This window comes from Harpia harpyja, chromosome 7 (assembly GCF_026419915.1).
Source record: "Harpia harpyja isolate bHarHar1 chromosome 7, bHarHar1 primary haplotype, whole genome shotgun sequence".
NCBI lineage: Eukaryota > Metazoa > Chordata > Aves > Accipitriformes > Accipitridae > Harpia > Harpia harpyja.
In genome coordinates this window covers 57,154,630-57,181,353 of record NC_068946.1, presented here as the reverse complement: position 1 = coordinate 57,181,353, position 26,724 = coordinate 57,154,630, and the positions used below count along the sequence as shown (strand labels likewise).

General features: G+C 47.4%; 1 protein-coding gene across 1 annotated transcript in view; it reads left to right on the top strand.

The window, feature by feature from the left end:
• The window catches only part of ACVR1C (activin A receptor type 1C), a 29,899-nt gene extending 3,753 nt beyond the window's left edge, over positions 1-26,146 (top strand). The window contains exons 2-9 of the mRNA XM_052792053.1: positions 9,184-9,414; positions 20,688-20,933; positions 23,208-23,438; positions 23,668-23,835; positions 24,356-24,512; positions 24,987-25,111; positions 25,344-25,474; positions 25,805-26,146. Coding sequence (XP_052648013.1) covers positions 9,184-9,414; positions 20,688-20,933; positions 23,208-23,438; positions 23,668-23,835; positions 24,356-24,512; positions 24,987-25,111; positions 25,344-25,474; positions 25,805-25,930 — 1,415 coding nt within the window. The 3' untranslated portion in view covers positions 25,931-26,146. The remainder of the gene's footprint in view (positions 1-9,183; positions 9,415-20,687; positions 20,934-23,207; positions 23,439-23,667; positions 23,836-24,355; positions 24,513-24,986; positions 25,112-25,343; positions 25,475-25,804) is intronic.
• Positions 26,147-26,724: the final 578 nt, after the last annotated feature.

The following is a 26,724-nucleotide window of genomic DNA, read 5'->3' as shown; positions in this document are numbered from 1 at the left end:
CTTAGGTAATAACTCCATCCCAGTTCAAAAATGCAGTTTTTCTCTTAGTACCTCAAGTGCTGTTAGGCTCTGAATTATCCTGGATTGTCTCTAGCTATCACGCAAAGAACAAAGTCCTAATTGAAGCCCAGATCGGATGCCTAAATGTTGATGCTGTGAATACTCATTGAGGGGGGTACCGCCACCACACCCGCCCACCCCCCAGCAACTTTGGACATGTGTAGATGACTCTGGGCGCCTGCAAGTCGCTCTGATGGGGGTTGGCAGGTTTTGTCGCTTTAGCGCACGTCCTGTCCTGTCCTGAGCGCGTTCAGTGACGCTGTAATCCCGGCGTCCCCCAAGATGAGAGAATTCTTCCATTGCCTTAGCGCCGAAGCGATGGATGTAACTCTGGCTGTCCATCTGCCTGTGCCAGCCTTCATTCAGAGGTGGCTGTATTTCACTGCTGGGTATAGCCTTGGGAATGCTTTCTTCCAGAATAAATAGTCTTTGCAAGTTAAGTTTTTCTTCTAGAAGAGAATAGTTCAGTTGGAAGAGACCTACAACGATCGTCTTGTCCAACTGCCAGTAGGCAATGGGCATTTTATCTTTCTGTTCTTGGTTCATCTTAAGTTTGATGGTGGCAAAAATAAAGTACACTAAAAAGTCAATGTTTTCTTGATTTCATGTTTACCAGGAAGCTGATTCTAGGTAATCAGAGCAGTGTTTGCAGAATTCGCATCGCTCTTAATTCTCCAGCAGTACCTGTTTTCAGTCTTACATAAAATGGGGTAAAACCAGCAGCAGTTAAGTAAAAGGGACATTTTAGGTTTCCAAATGTTGTTTGAAATACTTTGCTGCTCTTAATACAGTGATCTGAAAACATCCAAATTTTCATCTTCAAAGTAAAATTTCATTCTTCAGTAGTACCTATGTTTTGTGAAAAAAGCTGTATTTAACCAGAGGGGAACTGTGTGGCAATAGAAAAGACAGTCAGTGTGATTTCCTGGATGTAAAATACCTTGTCAAACTGTTTTCAGGTGTTGACTATATTCAGCTTTTAATGCTAGGTGTTCTTTTTTTATGCAAGCCGTTTCAGACTTGGAGTCAGTAAGTGCTGTCAGCACTGTGTTATCGCAGCCACCTCCCCTTGGAATTTGTACCCTCAACCCTACACTGGATCTTCCTCCTTCAGCGCCTTATAGACTGAGACCAGCAGATTCTTCTTCAGCTTTATGTATATGCTGTATTTCACAAAATTCTCTCATGCATAGTGTTTTGCCGCATAGCCTATATTTCATAAAGCATAAATTTTCAAAGGATACCTCACCTATTCAAAGCTAATGAGGAATTAGAAAATGTCCTTTGACAGCTTATTCCAGCAAAAATAATTTCACTGGGTTTTGTTGCCCTTTCCCTGCTCAGTTAATATTAATTTAAACGCCTGGCCTCAGTTTCTGTCTACTGTTTTTTTGTCACGGTTGCTGAGCTTTTCTATAACAGGGACTTTGAGTACCCAGTATCCTCCTTCCAAAATTAAGATACTTGCACACTTTAATAAAATCACTTCCCATATGTATTTCTGAGAAATGAAAACATTGGAACTATTTGATGTCTCTCATTCAAAGACATTTTCTTCAGTTCTGGAATAATTGCTTTTCTTCTCTTCTCTACAGCTTTCTAGTTTTTGCCTAGTTTGGTATCAGCCCTTTTGGCGGTATGTTTATATAGTGAGCTTTTAATCTACTATTGCTCCTACTATTTCTTTTTTCCAGAGCCCTCTACAGAGAGGGAAATTCTGCATGTTCTTCATAGTAGTCCAAAAAGCAAGTTGTTTGTTTTTTTTTTTTTTTTTAAGACCTGTCATTGCTCAAGATTCTGGTTGCATCTTCTGAAGAAATGTGTTACAAGAGAATAAATTTGACAGCGACACGCTGTCACTTCCATGAATGTGGCTGGCTGTAGGAGACAGATCCCTCTTTGCCCATGCGAACGGGCGCAGTGCTCTGGGAGGGAATACGCGTTTCCTGCTGCACAAGAAGACTCGCAGAGCTTCAGTCAATATTTGCAAGTTAACTCTTCTCCCCTCCTGGCTTGTCTGCGCTCGTGGCTGTGCACGGGAGGCAGAAGGGTGGTCTCAGCAGCCCCCACCACTGCTGCTCCTCCAGCAGATGCTCGAGGAAGGCAGGTGGGACGTGATGTGAGCACAGAACGTGCTTTCTGAACTCCGTCCTGAACTCTCCCAGCTCTCGGCAGCTTGCAGGTTAAGGGCTCTCAGTTAGAGGATGTATTTGTATCATTATGCATGGCAGTTTCTATAAATCTCTAGTACATAAAGGTGGAATTGTCTAATGACTTTTTCAATACGCTAATGCTTTATCCTAAGCAGTGGCAATAATATCGACACTTAACGCTGTTGGGGAAGGTGGCAAGGCAGCATGAGAAGGACAAGTGCTTCCTCTTATTGTAAATTTGCTGTCAATGACGTCTGTGCTGCCCGAGAGCTTTTGAGTTAATGGGAAGTGGTGAGTAGCTGATCCCATTTGTCTTCTCAATATGATCTAGGATTTCTTTATAAAACTTTTGTATCTCCCCAAAATTGCCTTTGACGTGAAAGAGCCCAGTTTCTTAATCTATGTCCAGACCCCCTTGCTGTCTGTCCCATAACTCTTTCTACTTCTCTTGTGCCCTTTTGAAGTGGGTGATGGGAGCCAATCCCAAATGGCAGAACACGGTATTGGATCGCCTCCTGGTTTCTCTCGGTTGTGCTCCCCTCCGTGAGCTGAGCTGATGTTCTCCAGAGCTCCCCAGAAAGGCACAGCCGCCTCTGTTCCTGAGTGGTGATAGCTAATATTGGACTGGTTACTGCACATACGCAGCTGACCTTGTTTTTTCTCCTGCATGATTTTACTCTCCTTTGGCTTTTGATCCCTCAGCATGGCGAGATTTCTTTGTGATGCTCTGAAGTTGGTTCTGCTTTTTATATCCTCAGCAAACCTTATTGCTTTATTATCGATCCCCCTTTCCAGATCACTGGAGCGCACAACACACATTTCTGCACGACTCTGCAGGTAACAGCCTCTCACTGTGAAAGCTGACCATTTCCCTCTGCCTTTTATCTCAGCTGCTACCAGACAAACGGGCTGACCTCTGGTGAAGATCGAAGCAGCTCTGCCTTGCGGCAGAGAAGTTTCTTTGCCCGTGGTCCGTTACCAGCAGTCGTGCGGACTCGGTCAGAGAACGCCTGCCGAGGGACTGCGCCAGACCCGCACCGACCCTGTGGCACCTTTACCAGCGCCTGCTCCGGTCTTTATTCTAGCTCCATCGCAAGCAATGGACCGGACAAGGGGAAACAGCCAGTCTGTAGTTTTTATGGTCTCTTTTGAGCCCCTTTTTACAACAGTGACGCTTTTGCCACCTGGCACCCTCCCGAGCGCGAGGTGGTCGGGTCGGCTGGTAGGTCAGGTCCAGGTATGGGTCCTGCAGTGCTGTAACCCCACGCGAAGGTGGCCGGAGGGCAGCTGCGTCCTCCCGCTGGGGTCTGTGCCCGAGGCAGGGGACCCAGGCAGTGATGGGAGCCTACGCTCCCATGAGCCCCAGATCTCTTAGTTTGGGAATAAAATGAAAGTACATCTAGAAGGGCACAATACAGAATGACTGTACAGAATGATTGAGGATGGAAACGTTCTGGATGTTCAGCCCTCCTTCCCATCGTGATTAAAGACAGTTAATTGCTGTAAGGCCACTTAGATATTTGCTTTCCAATTTAATTTTGAAATGCTCTACTGCCCTGTAGTCACAAGAAGAAACTGCTAACTGTTGTGGGTAGCACTGGATTATGACTTAATGGAAGACTAATGCCTTGTTAATCTGTGTAGTAAGAAGTCTGTGTTGAAATATAGAACCTTGTGTGGTTCATAAGAGATAGCAAGTCTGGGCTTTTTATTGCCATAGTTTTTAGTTTATTCTTTTAGTCCCACAGTATTAGCTTATGCCATTTATATGCTCAATTCTTTCCACTTAACTTTTGAGGTTGGACTATGGCTATGTACTTGTTTTAATTGTTAGCTGCTTTCATTAAGCTGGTGTCTAAACTTGTATTCTTCCATCTGTTGTTCGCATGTAGTATCATTCTTGTTCCTTAGTTATCTAGTGATTCATGTATTTGAAGCTGACACTTGAGAAAAAACGAATGGAAGCATATAAAAAAAAAAATCTTCTGTTGTGAATCTTTGTGTTGATTTGTTGTAAATCAGATGCTGGTTCAGTTCTTCCTGCTACGTAAGTTAATTGCACAGTGTGTTTGCCTGTACTGTGTGTTTTCTTACAGTTGCATTACAAACTAAAAGGAAAAAACCATTCCTTTTTATGTCAGTCATGCAGGTTGTTTTCTGCTCCGAAGAACAAGTCATCCTCTCCTTGATTCGTAGTGGGTCTCGTCCAAGAAATTGGTATATAGTCTCAGCTCCTATTGCAATAACAGCAGAAAAAAAATCATTGAGAACTACTTATGTCTTAAAAATGCTAAACCCAGGAACACCTGTTTCTCGTGGTCCCTATACCTAAAAGTTGCTTTCCTTGTGTATCTGACAATTTGTGAATCAGCTTCCCAGTCGCCTCGGTTGGCTGTTAGTTCCTCCTGTTGTTCACCTGGGTCTTGCCAAGTGCCACGCTCCTCTTTGGAAGACAAGAGGAACTGCACGCCTCTGCCATGCAAGGTGTCTTTGTAACTGCTGTCCCTAGTGAAGGGGACCCGCGGCGCGTCCTCTCGTACCGTGCCCCGGCCCTGCCGTGGGCTGTGCCGCCGGTCACGGCTGGACAATGCGCTCGTGACCCTCACGGGGCTGCAGCCTCTGCGGGGGTGCGGTGCTTTTGGGGAGGTTCAGGACAAATTTGTTAATGACTGCTGGAGAATTACATCCTCAGAGAACTGTAACCGTTGGTAGCCCAGCTTGGATGCCTAACATAGCTCTCTGAGGCCAGGGCATATTTCAGTTGTTCACTTTCTCCTGATTTCTCAACCAGAGAATGCAACGTTTTAAGGGAAATGTTGTTGTGCTTGAGTAAATAAAGGAGTCATGTTTGTTACTGGATTAGAGAGTGCCTTATTTTGAAACTTTGGGAGCACATTTTCCTCCTGCCTCTTTGATCCTTCTCCCTTTAACTCCTTCACAATCACCTTATTCCACTTCTCTGGTTTCCACGGTGGTGGAAGTCCCGATTTCGCCCCCCCTGCAGTGCAGCACTGGTAACGTTGCCAGGACCGTCCCTGTGAACAGAGCTGGAGAAGCGCGGTGCACCTTCCCCGTGGAGGGAACAAGCATTTCTTGCTGCATGTAGGGACTTGCAGAACTTCAGTCAATACTTGAGCAGCTGGTCTCAGATGCAGTCTAGTGCATGGCTGTGGGAAGTGACAGAGAGCGGAGAAGCCTCTCCCCAGTGCTGCCAGCACGGTGCCTCCCCTGCCCCGGCACTGAACGCTGCTGCCGAGCGGGGAGAGGAGGAATCCTTGGCCGAGAGGTGGGGGAAGAGTCTGATGGAGCTGGGATCGAGAGGCTGCGGGGGCTCGTGCTGCAGCTGGCAGCCCCGCAGGAAGGAAAGGAGGGGACCGAGAGCAGGGGAGTAAAGCAGGAGCCTGGGAGAGGGTGAAGGAGGAGACGTGCGGGCTGGGAGGATGCGTCAGTGAGGCTTCGGGAGCTGGCGGGGTGTAAGGAGGGAGCGCGAGCCACCTCGGGAGCAGAGGCGGTCAGAGGATGCAGCGGATGGGAGCTGCGGGCACTCCTGGGGAGAGCTCCTGGGATTAGGTGGCAGTGGGAGTCTGGAGCTGCCGAACGTGGGGGGGACAAGAACTGGGATGGGGTGAGAGTCAGGACCAGAAGAGGACAGCTGGGAGGAGCTGGCTTGGGAAGCACGGGCTGAAGGCTTTGTACCTGCTGGGACAGTGGTTCTCAGCTTTTTGAAGAGGAGTGATGAAAAAAAGACAACAGTTCAAGTGTGGTAGGACAAACATACATTAAAATGTTTTTTAGGATGTAGTGGTTTTGGCTGCAGACAAGTTTTTCTTCATGTGCTCTCCCGCCTCTTCCAAACTGAATGTAGTGTTCCCATCAGAAGTTTGCGTGCCTGCCTCGCACGACTTATTTCCGAAGGAGAAGAGGGAATGCTTGTCGAGCCATCTTCTCTCCAGGACTTTCTAGTGTCCATGAAAATTCTGTGGAAGTATTGAGTTCAACATGCTCTTGTTCCTGGTCCTCCCAGCTTGTCATCAGGTGGCTGAATGCGTTCACTTTCAGAAGCAATAATAATGTGGTTGGGTTGTATTGAGAATTTTAACCGAAACTTTATTTCTTTTTGTTCTTCTTTGCACAGTGGCTTCTTGCAGAAACAGCTCTGCAGGGAACAGGGCTGATTTCCATAGGTCTGTGAACTTTTGATTGCGGGCAGCAGATTGGACAAATCGGTTTTGAGCAAAACGCTCAGAACTAAAAGGAAAAATGGGGTTAGGCTTTTTCTATCAGTGATGTAGAAAGAAAAAGGACATCCAGCAGAGTAAACCACTCTCTGAATACAACAGTAGAAAATACTGATCTTCAAGCAGTGGCACCCCTTGCTTTCCCTGCCAAGCGAGCCACCCGTCAGACTTGTCTGCCAGCGTGACTTCCAGCTGGCTCTTGTTACAAATAGGCTCGAGGTGGTGCAAGGGCCCTTTCATTCTGGAAATAAGTGGCTGTCTTAGCTTGGTCAAAGTGGGGATACAGAGCCCCTTAGCCATCCTTTTCTCACCCTGTGTTCATGGTGCCCTTGGAGCCGAGTTCAGGACTTGCAGTGACAGTTTTGATCAGCTCCTCTCTCAAGCAATCTGCAAAATACCAGAATATGGATAACACTGTCAGCTATCTACTGTGGATGGTGTCGTAAAGACCATTTCCCATTTTATTTTTAGGCCATGAGAAGGGGGAGAAAAACAGCATAATGATGTGTCTGAAACACTGAAGACAATTGCGACAGTCTTTTATTCATTTCCTCAAGTAATGCTTTTATTTTGCATTATTGGGGATGATGTGTCTGTTTTTCTTCTGTTAGATCTCTTATTTTCTTGGATCTGATGAGTCTTGCTCCTGGCATCTCTTCTAGGACTACGGTAATGTCTTTAAGGAAGAGATTCACCTGTTCTGATGCTGGGTGATTGATTGTGCTCACTCCCTGTACTGAGAGAAAGCCGCCGCAGACAGACAGTGATGTGGTTCCTCGCGTACCCTGCATCCAGGATAAACACGAACATATGGTGCCAAGGAAGTTTGTTGCGGGCCCGAGCTGCAGATAAACACTACAAGCTGTTATTTCAGAAGGGTTGCACAGGATGAAGATTGTTGTAAGGAAAACAAATAGTGTCACAGAAACAGAAATCAGATTTGTGCTGACGTCTGTTAGGACTTCTCTGCTCCTCCGGAGACTCTGTTTGAGACGAGTCCCTGCTGCTCCTGCCGCATGGCGAGTGCTGCCACAGCCGTCGGGCATCACACCGTGCTCCTCAGCTGTGGCTGTGGGACATGATAAACTACACCGAGAGCCCGGGCGCTCTCGTGTACGCAAACCTTTCGCTGGTTGTCAGCGTGGGGTGACGGCAGAGGCTGGTTTAGGTCCCAGTTTGATCAGGGAAGGGCATCAGAGAGAGAAACGTGGCAGCTCTTGGAGGATGCTGGCTTGTCGGGGGCTAGCTGGTGATCAGAAGAAAGCTCTTCTGTTCCTGGTGGCCATCCTAGTCTCCTCGTGGTTTTACTTTTCGGATGTCTGTTATCTTTAAGTAAAAGAAACAGCCTCCCCCTGCCCAATTCCCAAAGAAACAAAGTGGATTTATGGATAAAATTACTTTTTTTTTAATATCCTGGCTCCTGTAAATAGAGCAGGGTTCAATCTTGCAGAGTTATAACTGACCCGGGAAGGTGTACGGAATGCATTTTGGGGACCCTGTGGTGGGATAAGAACTATTTAAGGCAACAGTTGAAGAGATCAAGTCTCTGTGCTCTGAAATGAGGTTTTGTTCTTTTCTTTTTTTACAGAAACAAAATAATCATATAAAGTGTACTTACGGAAGGGTTTCCTGTAGAAATTGCTTTCAGCCCAAGGTTAAGATGTTTTGGTTATCATCTCACTGCTAGTACAGGCGCCTAAACCTGGCATGAAGCAAGCAAAAATTGTTTGTTATGAAGCAGGTAAAGAAAACAAGGAAGGCAAAAAAATTTATTGTTGACATCTAGTGTTTCACTGAGATGATGTGGCTTTGGTTTCCCCCTCATCTTCCAAGAATCAATGAAGCCTGGAAAATGTAGCAGTTATTAAATGTCTTTATTTGATTTGGTAAAACATGAAGATATGGTTAAAAACATGCAAAGTTTAGAAGTCATCAGGCTTTTGCACCAAAAGGAATTGGGCAGATGTTTGTGTGCCTGGAAAAAGGTGCATCGTCTCAGAAGACGGGGGGAGGAGAAGTCCGTAGTTACTGCCTGTGTCTGTCCGTAGGGCGTAGGTGTGTGCCGGGACTTTGCATCTTGGCGATTCCTCAGACTCGTTGCTCTAACCCAGTCGGCTCCGGCGAGGCGTTGCATATTGCTAGCACTGGGGGGTGGCACAGGTGAGGGGTGGCCGTGTTTTGGGAAGTCAGCCTAGCTACCTAAACAGCGGCTGTTGATATTATTTAAAATTCAGTACATAATGAACGTAGCTGTGTCTAAATATACATCTCAAAATTGAGCAGGTGCCCGTGCGTTTGTCCTGAGCGTTTTCTGAGGTGTTGTCTTGAGTCCGTGGGAGCTGAGAACACAAACTGAAGACTTGAACCTCCATCTCCCCACCTAGGCCAAAAGGCAGCTTTCACAGAAACTTCTTCTTGGGGCAGTCGGTCTTCTCCACCATGCGAGATAGATGCTAAGCACTTGCCTGTGACCAAGGACCACCTGGTGTAAAAACTTGTCATCGGGGGGTGCTGGGGACCGGTGCTGTCGGGGACCTCCCGGGACCGGCTTCTTCCCGCAGCCCAGGAGTCCGTTCACCGGCACGGGCGACGGGCTTCGCGCTGGAGCTCCCGCGGGGTGCTCGTGGTGAACCGGCTAGCCTCGGCCAACCGGCCGGACAAGCTGGCACAGTTGCTGTGGGGATCTGTCTTCCCGGGGTCTTCTCACAAAAGGTGGAAAACCTCTTTTTCAGGTCTGCAGTGCGTGTGCCAGCTGTGCGAGCACACCAACTTCACCTGCCAGACGGAGGGTGCCTGCTGGGCTTCGGTCATGCTGACCAACGGGCGGGAGGAGGTGATCAAGTCCTGCGTCTCCCTGCCGGAGCTGAACGCGCAGGTCTTCTGCCACAGTTCCAAGAACATCACGAAGACCGAGTGCTGCTACACCGACTTCTGCAACAACATCACCCTCCGCCTGCCCGTCGGTAAGTGCCGTCCGAGTGCAAAATGCTGTTCAAACACTTGGGTGATAGCTTGAGAGCGCAGAAATAGTGTGCGGAGCGCGTGACCGTGAGAGCCAGCTAATGGGCATTTTAAAGGCTGGCTGTAAAAGAGTAGCTGTTTTTTTCCCAACTTGTTTCAGACAGGAAAATCTAAACTGCAAGTCTATTTGGGGAAGAGTGAATTTCTTGCATCTCCTAAAGATACTCCAAATGCTGTCTTTGATAGCCCACGAGGCATTAACCGTGAAGATGAAAGGAAATGTCTGTAGGAAACAGACTTGTAACCTGACAGATTTTATGGGCTGGAATATCTTAAGGGAGTTTGTGATTTGAATTGGCATTAGTCTAGATGTTAGAAAGATGATATCTGATGTTCTGGGGACTTTCCATGGAGCATGGATCAGCAATGTATAGCAGCTGTGAATTAGCAACTGTGAGGAGCTGAGGGCTGTTAACTGGTGCGACACAAGGAAATAATTAAGACCTTGCACTGGCTGAAGTTTTACAGTCTCAAACATTTCTGCACACAATTTGAAAGACCTGCTTTAGATGGCTCGGGTAAGATTCACACTAGAGATGTTTGGAAGGAAGGCGGTTTGCTGTAGGTGCTGACTGTGAATTGTATATGGGAAGCACACCCCGTGTTTTCGGGCAGACAGGTGTCTGGGTTGGCAGTGTGGTGTGACCCGTGATGGGGCAGTCCCCCAGCTCTCCTCGTTGTCCTTGGCCAGTCCGTGTCACCGAGTGCCATGTCTTTGTGATCTGGATTGATGAGCAATTATTGCAGGTTATGTTGGTGCACCTGTGCGTTAGAAGCAAAGGGTTTGCAGCGGCTCCACTGTGGTCAGGAAGGCAGATGTGTCCTCTCCGTTGATACGGGTTATATGGCATGTAGGGTCTTCTGCTGGGGGGCGAAAGCAGTGAAGGACACCAAGTCATTGCTGGGGGATGTCTTTGGCTGATGCGGTTTCGGTAATCTTGTTAGTCTGTCTCGAACTTTGGGGTTCTGCGGTTCATTTTAGCGCCTTGTGAGGCAGCTTTTCTTCTGTGTTAGATCAGTATCATTGATTCTTGCCCAGCAGGGATGAGAAACTGTAAGGTTCCTGGTCCCAGTTAGGGGGAGGAAAAAGATTTGTACTTCCAGGAGCTCTGTGTATTACACAGCTGGTGCAGGACTTGAGTCTGCCAGACTCAAAATTGTGTCATGAAATTGATTCAGTGCTTTTTAAAAATAAACATTTATACTGGTTTTAGGCTTAATTATTTGATTCTTCTTTCCAAGATTTGTGTTTAATCTAGGCTCCTTTGAGAAAGCTGTAAAATGTACTACTTTATCAGATGATACCTTTCTACATACTTATACCAGTGATAGATGTTACAGGTAAGAAAGATGCAAATTAATACATAATTTACCATTATAACTTGCATTTAAGCTGCTATCATACAGTACTTAAGAGAATTTAAAAGGCTCTGACTGGAAGGACTTGCTATATCATGTAAGATACAGGAGGGCAGACCGTGGGGGAGTTGCTGTGATAGCCTTGGGGACCGTCACCTCCTGGTGCGGACAGGCAGATGCTGGATGCTGCCCGAGGAAGGTCTGTTCCCACCGGCCTCTCTGGAGGAGCCAGCCTAGGTAGGAGCCTGGCACCTGGGAGGTCTGTACCCCGGTACCTCATCTCACCTGTTGCGTGGGGCAGGAATGAGGATTATTTAAGTATTTTTCTTTCAGCTGACAACAGAAGGGAGATGCTAACAGTGGTCATGCTCTAGAAATGTAGAAATAAAATACCACGCTTTTTTTTTTTTTTTTTCAAGTTGGGGTGCTGGAATCTTGGGAGAAAACTGCTATTTATAGAGGAACAGTGGAGGCATGTCTGTCGTCCTAGCACTTGAACTGGTAGTTGCAAAACCTCTGGTTTCATATTTCAGTACCAGAGAAAATTACTTACTTAATTTTTAGCCTGAGCCCTTTGCTCTAAACATTTGGGGGAATTCATGTTGGTCGAAAATTTAACAGTGCCGATGTTATTTGTTTGCTGGTCTTTTCTGAGAGCCCTTCTTCACATAATTTGCATAATTGTAGGAAAGCTTCATTCGGGCCCCAGTAAAAATAAGCTTTCCAAGGGGCATTGCTGACTGTGAGGGTGAGGGAGCTGGGCTGCAGGAGCCAGGGCTGTCCTGGGCTATCCCTGCAGCGCCCGCGCCCTTCGCGTCGGGAGATTTCGAGCCGGAGGCGTACCTGCCGTGCCGGCGGCGGCAGGCTCTGCCATGGAGAAAACGGGTTTGAATGCCATTGCCGAGGCTGCCTTTGTAGGTGCGTTCCTGTGCTTAGGAAATTGCTGTTTCCAAAGCGAGTTTTTAGGCAACTCCTTGCTCAGCTTGCATTTTTCCTTGTTTCACTTCTAGTCTTAATATGGCACTCAGAAATCCAAATCTAGATCTTGGGTTCGTCTCTGACTGAGGGCAAGAAATTTAAAGTGGAGGCACCCGTAGCAAGTGACCAGCACTGGAACTGTCAACTGGTCTGACAAAACACGGAGGCAGTTCTAGGTTTAGCAATTAGTCCATTATCTTACTGACATTGTAAAAGTTTTTGTTCCCACCGCTGAGCCCGGGCTAGGCCAGGATTCACACAGCTGGGACTTGCTGTGCTTGGACCGTGCTGGTGCAAGGTCCCAGGTAGGATTGCTTGGTCCAGAGGTCCGTCTGTAGTGTCACCTATTCCTCTGGACCGTCACTGTGTGCCGTTGTGTGGCTTGTCTCGCGTTGGCTGGTTGTCCCTTGCCAGCCACGGGGGGTAATTAAGTAAGCCACTGGGTCTGTTTATGAGTGCCTAACTTAGCACGCGGGCTCTCTGGTCTTTAAAATACACCTGCTTTGTCAAGGTAGTTATTTAAGCCAGCCCACCTCCCACCACCCTCTCTCAAAAGAGTAATAATACATGCAGTTTGACACTTGGTACAGACATCTTGATACGGAAGTTACGTCCGTCTGTCTATCTCTCTCCGTTATGCAGATTCTAGTTTAAAAGTAGAGCATGTGGATGTGAGAAGCTTGCCTTTAGGCAGGAGTGAGTCTGACGGAGGAGGAGAAGCCTTGAGAAGGTCCAGTGTGGTGCACATCCCTCGTCCGGAGCTTTGCCAGGATCGTCCCTGCTGGTTACTGCAGCTACACGCAGCCAGGGACACAAGGCTGTCCTTCAGCTCTTCTTCATGCCGACCTGCTTCAGGCTCAACTCTGTGTTAATTACCAAGGGCTTGTGTTGTAAATGTTACCAAGAGTGACTGGAAAACAATCAAACGACTTGCAGCCTGAGGATCTCTGAGGGCAGAAAGCAATTTGTTTGTTGTGATTGCCTGTGCGTGAATTTCCGTAGTAAAACTGTAGATGGCATTGTGTGCCTCAGTCAGCAGTACAGCTCTGGTTACTGTGCCTTGCGTGGGAGGAGGTGGTTCTTGTTTTGAGTTGGTTTTTTTACAATGTCTGAAAATACACATCTTTAAGGACGGATTCAACCTGGATATCTGCCTTTTTATATGCTTCTTGTTGTTGGCAGGGATTTCGTTACAGTCTTTTGCGTTAACAGGTGCTAAGTTTCAAAGTGCAGGATTAGTTTGCAGTAATTAGGGTTTTTCTGTGTTACCCTGAATTCATTTCCAGGTTTCTGCTATTTTAACTGGGATACTTTCTGCCCCAGCAGGTGAGTTGAGGTGACCTTCCCTTGTCAGTGGGATGTCATAACAGGGCTGCAGAAAACGACCTGCGTGCCGCTTCCTCGATGCACCTTTCTGCGAATCTCTCTCTGTACGAGAAATTGCCTCTGTGCACCTCAGCATGCAACAGGCTGTTTTGAGGAGTTGCTAATAAGAGCTAGAAGACTTCTTCCAGTTGTAGACTTGTGTCTCACAGGATTTTCAGGCCATATTTGAGATCTGGGAGAATAGTACTTGTGATCTCTGCCCCCACTCCACTTGTGAGTGGGATTTACCCCACCCGCAAGCCCCTTCAGAGATGCCAGACCTTTACCTGCAGCCCCGGGCAGGGTACTGGAGCTTCTTATAACCTGATGCTTACATTTGGTTATGGTGGAGGGTGGTGTTTGGCCCCAGGAAGAGCAACTACAGGCTGGGGAACTTGCTTCCCATCCCTTCTCCGAAGCAGCAAAGTTGATGTTGGCTTCAATTACCTCCTTAGGTGACTCAGCAGCTGTTGAACCAGAGCCTGATGGCTCAGACGCTTTACGTTTGTTACCAGATATAAACTGGTGATGAGCTCTGGTGTCTTTGTCTGCACATCTATAGGTGTGTGGAGAAAAGTTCATGCTGCTACTCGTTCTACCCTCTTGATCTCAAAACACCTAGTGATGCTGGATATTAAGTCTCCATCTTTACAGATGCTGAAGATTGAGGCTGGACGGGTGCAGGTGGGTTTGTAAATTTGTCATAGGATTCTGGGCTTTCTGACCAGACTGCTTTCAGAGGCCGGCTAAAGAAGATGTCAGCCTCTCTGGGAAAAAGCATGGGGATGTGTTCAGTGTGTACAGCTGCACATCCATGAGTTGGTGCGAAACTTCAGCACAGCAAAGAATTCTCTGGTTTTAGGGTTTTTCCTTCAAAAGTACCTCTGTCATTCCAGCAAAAGGCAGCACACAGCAAGAATGGTCTCCCCTCTGCTCTGGGCTCTTTGCTCTGCTGGCACAGCAGCATCTCTAGAACTTGAGATAAAAAGCATATGATTTCTGTTCTGTATTTGCATAATGGAAAATGAGTCAGAGGAGAAAGCAGGCTTTATGCAACAAGATTAAGCTAATATTGGGATTAACAAACTGTATAATAAGTAATTTGCCAGCTCTCTTCTTTATTCCTGTTGCCCAAACTGTACAAAGGCACAAATGGCCCTCATATCACCTACAGTGGCACACACTGGGATGCAAGAAAGGCAAATACAATAGAGCTCCTACGACAAAAATCCCTTGAACGTGTTCATATTGCCAAGAGAGACGAATGGTACCAATTAGACTAGTTGTTGGGCGAGATTCTTCTATTTTGTTGGGGTTTTTTTAATATCGTCTGTAGGTTTTGCATGAACAAATAATTACTCTTAATTTACCTGTTTGAAGATGCCTAAAGACATTAAAGACCTGCTAGGAGAATAGTATACATGGATATGTTGGTATTAAAGAAGTCAGACACTATTGTACCAGAAGTTTTATAAGTTATATATTAATGCAGAAAATGAGACAAATCGGCCTTCAGCCAATAACTTTCTGAATAAAACGCAGTGTTTGAATGAAATTGTAAGGGAAATCTCTTCAGTTGTTTATGGACCTTGAGAGCTTCCTCAGGTCCTGAAGGGCAGGGAGATGTGCAGGCTGGGCCACAGTTCAGTGCAAAGCTCTGGCTTTCCCTTTCCTTTATTTTTGGCTCATCTGTTATTGAACAGGATGAAAAGGTCTCACATTGTTTTCCCAGCACATACTTGGTCCAAGAGTAGAGTTAGAAGGAAGGTGTGGATGACGAGTGAAGAGACAAAACACAGTTCTTCTCACTAACTCTCCTAAAATGTTAGTGATGGGTAAAAACAGGGAGGATGGGGAATGAAGAGGAGGGGAAATATTTTTATGTATTTGTTTCTCTTCTGTGTGGCCACTTTGTTTCCTCCTAAGTGATGGTTTCTGAAAGCCGCTGCTAGAGTTCAGCGGCCAACATTAACAGTTTGTGTTGCTGCTCTGCTGCAAAGTAGTAACAGAAATGTGATTTAGCTGGTTGTTTTCTGTTTTGGTTTTTTTTAATGAAAAAAATGAGCTTGTCTGCTGTGGCACAGCCAGCCTGGGATGAAGGTCAGGACTCAAAAAAAAAAAAAAAAAAAAGTGGGGAGGCAGAGCTGCTTGTGAGCAACCTCCATCTGGATCTAGTGCCTTCCAGCCTGCTAGGGTGGTCTGAGCCCGGTAAGGGGGCTGTGGAGGAGGTGTGATCCCTGGGACCTGTGCAGGTTGGTGTGGGAAGTGCTTCAGTCCAGTAACAGCTGGCCTGAACGCATCAGCCTTCAAATGACGGACATTCTCTTTCTGGCTGTTGGGATGCAGCTGTTCGTGACCCAGAACGCGGGCTGTAGTGGTGCAGAGCTGCCCGGAGACTGAAATAGCTGCGTGAGATGCACCAAACCTGTTTCCTCTTCGTGTCGGTGCAGTTCAGTGCTGCACCGCTAGCGCGGTTCCTGGGATAATCCCCTGGTTGGGCCGATCTTCTGAGGTTCTCCTCAACAGAACCCCTGTGGGCAGAGCTCCAGACTGTCATAGCTGCTCTGTGGATGTCTCGTTCTGCAAATACTTCACATACTTTTGTCCCTCTTGGCCGTCCCAGACTTGTGTTCTCTGGAGGGACTGGTAAGAATATAGCCATGCAAAGAGAAGGCAGGGCTGGGGTCAGGGGAGGGGGAGAAATAGCAATTCAGATAATGCGTGCGTTTATCTCGTGGCTGTATCCCTGAAGGGTTTGCTTGAACTTCTGGATCCTTAAGCAGACCTTTCTCAGCTGATTTCTGAATGTCATGGAAGGGGTGACAGGGTCCGTAGTCAGTGGAAGCTGGAGAAACTTAATTTTAGACTCTAGTCCAAATTGTGTATTGTTGAAATTGTTTAAAAGTATTCTGTATGTCTGACTAGAGCCCCCCATTAGATGCAATATATTTTCTTACTACATTGGAAAGAATACATAATTTTCTCCCCAAGTAGCTTAGGAACGTAAACATGCATGGTTCAGGGCTTTTAGAAGTCTTGTGGTGCCCATTATATGTCAACAGCAAGGCCAATGTTGTGTGCGAGAATGTCTTTTCCATTGAAGAGGAAAAAAAAAAAAAAATCCTGCCTTTTTTTTGCTGCCTAAAAGTACTATTTTGTTTACACAACTTGGAATATAACTATATCATATTGTGAAATTGCTAAATATTGCCAGATGTGCTATTTTTGTTTCATACATGGCAACATGTCTTCAGCTTCTATTCTTGACTAGTAAGTCATTGAATAGTACATTCGAAATCAGATTGCAAAATGTTATGATTAATGGTGTTGATTTGATGGTTTTAGGTAGTCATGAGGGATTTTCTTATTTCCCGAAGAGTTTAACATTGCACAACTGCTGTAAACATTACCACACTTATCTGGTGATGTTGCCTTTAATTACTGTTTGTACTTTGCATGTCGTGTGTTTTGCACTTGTGCTGTTTGTCCCTCCTCCTTTGTGGTTTGTGCGGTGGGAAGCCCCAAGGATCCCCAAGGGGACGTGGTGTGCAAGCCCAGAAGTGGGCATGGCTGCGGTCCTGGCTGCAGGACACCGCGCTGCAAGGGGTCAGCAATGAAGATGGCCAACAACCAACTGTAAAGCAGAAATCACGGCGCTGGTACTTCTCAAGTCTCCTGCGTGTGCTCTGTGAAGAACTGGAAAGGGTTTGAGTAGTTGCCACCAGCCTCGATCCGCACTTTGTCCTTGGTACGGCCAGTAGACTAAAGGATGACGAAGGAGGTTTCCGGCTGACTCCTTCCAAGAAACTTCTCTAGACAGTCAGGATCTCTTCATCTGCCAGGAACTCGGTGGAGACCCCGTGCAAACTGGCCTGGACACCTCAGCTTCCAGTCTCACTGCTAACTTGCCTTCTGCGCTTGAGCTCTCTCAACTTAGCAGCATCTCAGAGGAGACCTGTAAGCATCACTGAACTTGATCTTATTCTGAACAACTGTCACTGCATAAGTCATAAAGCTGGCATCTGTTTGTATTCCTGATGCTGGATGTCACCCTCCTGAGTGGGTGTGGGAGAGGCTTTGAGTTTTGCCTCTGCTTTGCTCTGATGTCTCGCTCTGCATCCCCAGAATGGCTATGAGCGTCTTTGTCTCTGTGCTCCCTCCTCCGTCCTCCTGCTCCAGCCAAGGTCTCTCCTGCTCCTTGCCCCAGAGTGTCAAAATGAGCTTGCTGGCCTGCTGTGCTCGCTCCGACCCTGCTAGACCTGCCACTTTCTCCAGCCTGCCCCGCTGCTTGCCTGGCTCCCAAAATGCCAGATGGGAGGGAAATAGCTCTAAAAATTCAGTTCTGTTGCAGATCTCTCACAAAGCCTGCTCTGCAGTTCTTTGATGATACAAATTGTGCTCGTATATGTTTTCAGTAAAAATGTATCAGATCACTTCTCTGTTAAAATTGCAGACATTTTTTTCTGATAAGAATGGTTTTGTTGCTTTTTTTAAAGATATGCTGAGCGTTTTTTATGAGCCCCTTAAAATTCTATGAAACCTGTTTCAGTGGTTTACAGTGTACAAACAGTGCACTGCGACTTACAAATTGTCACGTCCCAGAAGCTTAAACCGCATTGTTGTCTCACTTAATTCTGTTGCCAAATCTAGGAACTGAACCTAGATTTGCAGAACGTATGACAAACTAATGTAGACACAGCCAGTGTAGTAATATGGCTTTAATATTAAAAACCCTTCAAAAATGGGTACTTTCTTTTAGGTTTATCGTGAGACAGGAGCATGTCCTGCAACAAATGAGTGCTCGTGGAAATGCACATTTCTCTACTCGCCTTGCTCTATGCCTCAATCCTTTGTGCTTGTTGTCATCACGCAGTTACTCCGTTAGCTGCCAGTCTGAAATCATGGCCTGTGCAGTCTCTCTGAATGCAGGGTGAGGTGTCACCGCATTAATGTGATGTACAACTGGTTCGGGAGCAGCTAAGAAAAGCTAGGCCAAGTAATGTATTGTGCCCTTGACAAACCTGGCTTTTCTCCTATTTGAAGTACTGCTAGAGCTGCTGCCCAGTTTCAGGAGATCCTGGAAAGTTTTATGTATATACATGAGTATGTATGTAGTTTAAAGATAAACAGAAAGCCAACAGTAACCCTTACTCTTTTTTGCCTGTACAGGTTTGCCACCTGTAACATCCAGACTGCAAGGAAACAGGCTTGAAAGTAAAGAAAAAGGGAAGAGAAATGGAGATTTTTAAGAAGTTTGCTTCTGGAAAGAGTGGTGCTTTGGAATGGAGGGAGCTGCAAAGAAAGAGGGAAGAGGAGGAAGGAGCTGGAAGGACCAGGAGGGGGATACAGGACAGCAGTGCGCGTACACTGCGAGAAGGGACTGCTGCTGCGACCCGGCAGCAGACCGTGTGCCGAAGTGAAATGACTCTCCGGCAGAAGATGGTGTGGCCGTACGTACGGCAAGGCGCGCGGGCACGAGGGGGAGGCGCGGGTGAAGGATGTCCCACCAGGACCACGGCTTGCTCCCTGCCTGCCTCTCCGCGTTCGACGTGTGCATCCTCTGCAGGCGCTTAAGATCACTGGCTGCTAGGAGCAAGGATTTGCGGGTAGGACTGCTTGTCACTGCTGCTTGCAGCAGGGAGAATTGCTGCTCTGGTTCAGGGCACCGAGCTCGTGCGCCAGTCTGCGAAAACTCTTCTGAGTCTCTCTTCCCGCCAGCTCAGTCGTTGCTGTTCAAAGCTTCCTGATTATTTTCCTTTTGATACTGTTTGCACTGGCCTGGGAACAATAAAGTTTTGTATTTTGTTGATCAAGGAACAAGTTAACTTTGCACAGCTAACTTTGCTCCTGGCAGTTCTGAGGGATGGCTTGACAAGGTCCTTTGAAGAAGCAGTACTTCTGTTGTGGTATTAACTGGAGGAAAATAACAGTCAATGCTGAGGGCCATCAGGCTGCTGCTTCTGAGACTCCAAGTCACTGAAGTGACTTGGAATCTCAGTTACTCTCAAAATTCGGATTACAGTGTATACATCGCTTAGCGTTTGCCGAGAGGGAGAGAAGGGCTTTTTGTTTTCTGGGACGGCTAAGGGGTGACTTTGCATGGTGTGGAGGTCACGATTCTTAACTCTCCTGTAGCCTTTAGAACCACTGTTTGATACTTGTGATTCTGAGTGTTGACGGGTTTTTTTTGTGTCGTGTTTCTGTTTTGTTTTATTATTTGGGGGGTGGTGGTGTTGGTTGATTCTTTTGGATTTTGTTGGTTTTGTTTGTTTGTTTGTTTTTAAGCTTATTTACAATTTTGGGGGCATTAAGGGATTTGTGTCTGTGTGCAAGTAAATACCTTAGTAATGTATTCCTATAGCTTCTTGATGTGTGTTTTTTACCCCTATAGTTTTAAAATAGAAAATGATCTAGGACAGTCCCATTTCTTGACCCTTGTGAAATACAGCTTCACGAACACAAATTCCAAAAGTGTTCTGTCTTAGAAATCCTATTAACGCCTCATTTACTAGAACTTTGTAGTCCCATATGTGTTAAGTGTCAGGAAATGTTTTTTTTCCAAGGATTTGTTTTCAGCAGGGACAAGTGTGCTGAGAACTTTACACACCAGCTTTCAAGCGTGGGAAGGGCACTGCGCCCACCGGTTGTAGAGCCGGTAAGGTGTCTCCCGCTGAACGCGGATTATCTGCGTATGGAGCTGCCGCCCGTGCTGCTGTGTGCGGAACCCAAGTTTTGCTGGCTGTGGGGGTGGTGGGCACGCTGGTGCAGCCCTGTGCGCTGGGCTACGTCTTGGGGGGGCTCCCGCGGTGAGCTTGCTGGTCCTATCTCTTGATCTTCTGCACTGGGGAGGCGGGGGATCAGCTACCTGCAGACAAATGGCATTTTGCCAGCGCAAACAGATTAAAACCGCATTCTCTGTAGGGTCCGTGCTGCGTTTTTGGGACTACAACTGCAAGGAAATGTTCTTTGGGTGTTTGCTGTCTCGAGTGGTACTGAGAAGTGGGGTGGGACTAGCTGGAGAAGCTGGCGGCCAGGACGCGTTGCGCCGTGAGAAATCTGTGTGGGTTTTAGTAACAGATAAGAGGAGACGCAACCGGACGGGACCCTGCGGGGAGGGGTCGGCGGGTCTGAGGAGCTTTCCTGGGGCTGTTCTGGGGGCAGGCGCGGCGACGGTCTGCGCGGCACCTTGCCTCCAGCTGTGCTGCCGCCAGCCACGCGCTGCCGAACGTCTCCGCTGGCGTTTCCTCGAGGAACCGCCGGTGGGGCGGTCTGTCCGAGACGGCGTTGTTCAGTGGGGATCGCGGTGCTAACCTGAGCCCACGCTACCCGTGAAGAAGGCGTGGGGGGGGGGGGGAAGATGCCGTGACTTACAGAAACGTGGTCTGTCTTGCCGCTGCCAGTCCCAGTCGGGACGACTATGGGAAATCATTACATCTTAATACGTCGTCGCACCACAGCCCTTCGCTTACCGTCTTTTTCCCTCCGCCCCGCTCTCTGTTGTGTCTTCCAAAAGCCTCGGAGTCTCCCGGCAGAGCCGGCGCGGGACCCGTGGTGCTGGCGGTGACGGTGGCGGTGCCGGTCTGCGTCCTGTCCCTCGTGGCGGTGCTGGCGGCGTGCTCCTGCCAGGGCCGGCGCTGCGCCCGCGGCAGGGCGAAGCAGCCCAACGTGGAGGAGCCCCTCTCCGAGTGCAACCTGGTGAGCTCCGGGAAGACGCTGAAGGATCTCATCTACGACATGACAACCTCCGGCTCCGGCTCCGGTACGTGGGGGCTGCCCAGCTGCCTTGCCCGCCGCCCTCGCCTCGGTCGCTTCGCTGCCGACTTTCGGAGCAGATCTTCGCGATGCTGAAACCAAAGGCAGACGTCCCACCTTGCTTGCGGGGTGGTGAACGTTGCCTGCTGGGCAGAGGGTGCAGGTGGGGGGCTTATCTCAGAGGCTCTGATGCTGGCGACGACTTTTAGGTCAAGGGAGGTTTTGTGCCGATACGCTTGGCCGCACCTTCCGGCGGCAGCAGGGCTTTGTTTGCTCTTTTTCTGCCAAGTTACAAAAGTTCGATCCTTTGTTTGAATGGAGGAGTTCAAAAAGTTAATTGAGAAGCCAGTTTCAGCTGGTGAAACAAAACATTGCTGGCTGATGTGGCACAGCTGATAATAAAAGGTACTAAATTTAACTGAATGAGTCACGGTGCCACTCCTGAAATTCTTATAGCGGTGCCAAAATAATGTTACTCAAAATTCTTGTTTTGAGCAGAACGCCAGCCTTTATAATATTTTCCCCATTTCTGATATCCTGTCTACTATGATGCCTCCATTGCTATTGAGAACTTGTTAAATCAAAGAAATGCAAAAATGAGGTGGGAATTAAAAAATTCCAGCTCATCAGGCTGGTGGCACATCTGGTGTGTACAGCCCAGCTTTCGGTAACTAGAATTTTTATTTACTTGAAAAATATGTAATTCATGCTTACTTTTATTTATAAGTGAAAAATTTATAAATGTTGCTTAATTTAATTTGCTTTATTTTCCATGAACTACATACCTTTCAGGATTAATTTATTGTACTTCCCTAGTGTTTTTTCACAGATATAATGAGTAGACTTTGGCTTTATTTACCCTGAAGTTTTAACTGTTCATAGGCATCCCTGAGCTAATAACAGGGCTTTATTTGCGCTGACCCACAGCAGAGGCAGACAGACCCTCATGTCCACCAGTGCGGTGATTTGTTCTGATTTCAGCCAAATAGCGAGTTTGCTCCTCTCTGCCTCGAGGCGACTCAGAGGTTGGCCACAGGCAGCCAGGACAAGCCCATGTAAAGGCAGTAGCAGCTGCAGGGTGTGAGGGCTCTGTCGAGGAAACTGGGGGGAAAATCGAATCAATTTGAGTAAGCTGACCTTCAAACTATAATTTTTCCTGCTGATTATTTTGCTCGGTTAAAAGCAAGGTTGTCTTGATTTAAAAAAAAAAAAAAAAAAAGTCTTTGTTTTAAGTCCCGGACAAACACAGTATCAAATCAAACGAGGCAGGGGTTTATGGCTAGCAAAACAAAATGAAACTGCTATGATAATTTATTTTTCTTTTTGAAAATTTCAGCCAGAACAGATCAACTAATTGACTGCAAAACAAACTCTAGCCCGTATCAAACCAAATTAAGTAGTTCGGGCCTGCTTTTTTATTTTTATTGTTTTTTATGGGTTTTTTTTTAAATTTATTTGGGATTGGGGAGGTAGAGTTTGGGGAAGGAAAGGTACCTGTGTCATGCAGGTCTTCTGGCTTTGCTGGAGGATATACCTGCGCAGTGGTTTACTTAGAGCAGTGGGAGGGGAAGGGAGAGCTGACTTTGGGCAGGGCGGCTGGACGTGGCGCGGCGGAGCTGGGGGCTGAAGCCCCTGAAGGCTGCCGAGAGAGCGGCCGGCGATGCCCGCTGCGGGGACCGGCAGGGCTGAGGTCCAGCCCTGGCGTTTGCCAGCGCACGGTTGTTGCAGTCTGTCACGGCTTTTTACACGTGGGTCACGGGCAGTCTTTTTCCCTTTGTCAACAGAATAGCAAAGCTGGGCGTATTTTCCAGGCAGGCCATGGCGTACCTGCCAGTTTTTTCCGACCTTTTCTGTTTCTGTCCCCTGCCCCCTTGTCTGAAGGGTGTGTAATTCCTGTTGTGGCTCTGGAAGGACTCTGCGGAGCTTGTCCCCGGGGCAGGGGGGGTTCCCCGGTATCCCTTGGCAGACTAACAGGCGCTAGGCTTTCACCGCACCCGTCAAAACCTGACCCGCTGGTCTTCAGCCTGCGCGGAGGGCTCGCACCCAACTCGCTTCAGGACTGAGATTGTCTGTTGTACCTAGTGACAGACGCAAGGTATGCTCATCTGGCAAGTGACGCTGAAAAGGATGATTTGGGGAGATTTTGGTTGGGAGAGGATTTTCCCTTGGTACTCTTTGAAAGCAAAGTCATGAGTACAGCTCACTGGAAAACGTCCAGCTTTGGGATTAAAGATGACCGCTGAACTCTTTCACAAATGCCCATCTCTTCTTTTTAAACTAGGTTTACCTCTGCTCGTACAAAGAACAATAGCGAGGACTATTGTCCTGCAGGAAATTGTAGGAAAAGGCCGATTTGGCGAAGTCTGGCGTGGAAGATGGTGCGGGGAAGATGTAGCTGTGAAAATCTTCTCCTCCAGAGACGAGCGGTCCTGGTTTCGGGAGGCAGAAATTTATCAGACAGTTATGCTGAGACACGAAAACATCCTGGGCTTTATTGCTGCCGATAACAAGGGTATGCTGCGAGTCGTGCGTGAAATCCCGGGTGCCTGCCTCAGAATTGCCCTCGCTGCCCCCGCTCCCATCTGAAATACCACTTTGAACCTCCCCGTTGTCCTGAGCTCCTTCCCGGTGGGGTGGTTGGCAAACTTGCTCGTTGTGGCCTGAGCCGGCCACGAAACGGGGAAGGCTTTTCCCAGCTAATTTTTTTAATAAAGCTGAATAATCTTGCTTCCTCTGGGTAGATAACGGGACGTGGACTCAGCTCTGGCTTGTCTCCGAGTACCACGAGCAAGGGTCCCTGTTCGACTACCTGAACAGAGGCACGGTGACGGTGGAGGGCATGGTCAAGCTGGCGCTGTCGGTGGCCAGTGGTCTGGCACACCTCCACATGGAAATCGTCGGCACGCAAGGCAAGTGCTTGTCCTGCAAATATTTTAAGGAGCTTCAGTGTATTGGCAAAAACGTTTATGGGTGATGTGGTACAGTAAAGTGTTTCACAAACTGTTATACCACAAGAAACGGTATTAACGTAAGCGTGTGTGCTACACTATAAACAGAGAACAGGAATATCATCTTCCCGCTTTGTCTGCGCCTCCTTCCACATCTTTAAGTGGATGCCTGTGGGAGCAGCTGTGCTAAAGGGGAGCACTAATGAAGGATTTTCTAACTGAATTCGGAGGCTGAACTTACAGTTTCTGTTTCTGTTTTACTCCTGAAATACAGGTATTGGAACAAAAATGCCCTCGAGGCTTTTTTTTTTAATGTGATGGCATTTAGCAGAGCTTTACTTGGTACAAAATAGGGTTCAATGTTTTTTTTACAGGGTGCAGTAATGAATTTGAATGAAGCTGGTTTTGCTTCCTTGCTCGTTACATTAAAATTCATAGTGCTGTTACCAAAATTGACAGCGCTTTCCCTTCCCGTGCACAGGCAAGCCAGCAATCGCGCACCGAGATCTGAAGTCTAAAAACATCCTGGTGAAGAGGAACGAAAGCTGCGCCATCGCGGACCTGGGCCTGGCGGTGAAGCACGACTCGGTGCTCAACACCATCGACATTCCCCAGAACCCCAGGGTGGGCACCAGGAGGTGGGTGAGGGCGAGCTGCCGCCCGCCCGCCCGGCTCGCCCCGCGGGGACGGCTTCTCTCGGCCCGTCCCTCCATCCGTGACTTCCCCCTCTGCTTTTGGCATCTTGTCGAGCGTTGGCAACAGACCCCAGCCCACCCCGTCCCCGCCGGGTGGGTGCCGAAGGCGGTTGCCAGCCCCCGGACCGGGACGGAGCTCCCCATCCCACGCGGAGCGCGGCTCCGCGGCACGGACGTCGTCGCGCGTCGGTCACCCTGTGTGCGTACCGAGCATCGCTGCCGGCGCCCTGAGTGGATGTGGGCAGCGGCGGCGTTAAATTCATCAGCCGGGCCGATGCTCGTGCTTTCGGTCGGGATCGCCGTCGGGAGGAGTTTCCCTTTTTTCCCAGTAGGACCGGCTGCTACCTGGCCCCGGCGTGCAGCTGCAGTCTTTTGCGTGAACTCCCTTTAGCAAATTGACCTTTGTGTGCTTTAAAGGTATATGGCTCCCGAGATACTCGATGACGTAATGAACACGAACATCTTCGAGTCCTTCAAGCGTGCAGACATATACTCTCTTGGGCTAGTATACTGGGAGATAGCCCGAAGGTGCTCCGTTGGAGGTGAGGTTTCTGGCCTTTTCATTTCGCAATCCGGACCACTTTTATCTTAAATAGAACAAAAGCGCTCTCAATTCTTGGCAGTGTGTGGTGGTAGAAGTCTGTTGGGGAGCAGTCGTTCAAGGTGGCCCCAAATGTTCCTCTGTTCTCTCTCATTGCCTGTGAAAACAATTAGAATTTGTTCTGGAGAATCTACTTTGGATTTTGTGTTACCTACACAATAAATCTTTCCTAGGAATCACTGAGGAATACCAGTTGCCTTACTATGACGTTGTGCCTTCTGATCCTTCGATAGAAGATATGAGAAGGGTAGTTTGTGAGCAGAAGCTCAGACCAAATATTCCAAACCAGTGGCAAAGCTGTGAGGTAAACGCAGTTTTCCAGTTTATTACAAAGCATATTTAAATTAAGACAGAATTTTTCAGTGAGCCAAAGGGAACTCGATGTCCAGCCTCTCCTGAACTTAAATGTGTTTCAGCTGTCTAGCTCTCTTTCAGCTCCCAGATCAATACAGAGAAAACTGTCTTTGCACCAAGCGCTGAACTCTCTCAAATATAGGTCTTAATTTGTGATACTGCTGTTGTATTACCATTTCAGAGAGCTCTGTATTTTATCTTCCAGTATTGCACTTAAAAAATTAAAAGCAGGAGGTGATGGTTTTGTTCTTGACCTGTTCTTTTAACTTCTGATTTGCAGGCGCTGCGAGTAATGGGCAGGATAATGCGCGAATGTTGGTACGCCAACGGTGCCGCGCGGCTGACCGCCCTGCGTATCAAGAAGACGATTTCGCAGCTCTGCGTGCAGGAAGACTCCAAAGCCTGACAGAGCTCCCTGGAGGAAGAGAGGGGAATGAATTCTTCTGTTCATCTTTTAACATGTGATATTATTTTTATTTTTGGTCTACCTCAGATAACGTGGTTCAGTATTTAAGTGCCCAAACCGGAGCACTGACATCTAGCTTCATATTTGGCCACTGCAAGGGGCAGCTTTTGACTTATCGTTCCTGTTTTATACAGCAAGTCAATGATTTGCTTTGGTTTTCTGCTAATCGCAGAAAGGAGCTTAAAATACCATGACAGTATGAAAATACCTTTCGCTGTTGTGCTTTTTATTCTAGTCGAACCCCAAACGTATTGGAAATAGCTGGTATTGGTTAAAGCCTGTTTGCAAGAGAAACCACATGTTTTATCCTCAAACCAAGTAAAAGACCAAATTTAATCCAGCTTTTTACATATTTTTACGCAGGAATCTGAAAAGGGGCTGTCAGTAAAATGCATTTTTAAATATGATATTTATCATTACCTAAGCAAATAAAAAAGCTCAAAATTCCACTAAGCATGTATATTGTGAACAAAAGCATCTAGTCAGTTTTTTATTAACTTTTATTTTTATCGTCTTGATTTTATACATAATATTAGGATTTGGAGTTATTTTACTCTGTTCATTTGTTGATTGAACATATCGGTCAAGGGACAATTTTTCTTTTTAACAGTTAGTAGGAAAAATAATAAAGGCAATACTTTTACAAAAGATACGTAGGGATGGAACGGGAGAAATTCTACCTAAACTGCAAAAGTATATATTTTTAAACAACATCTTGCCAATCTGTCACTGGT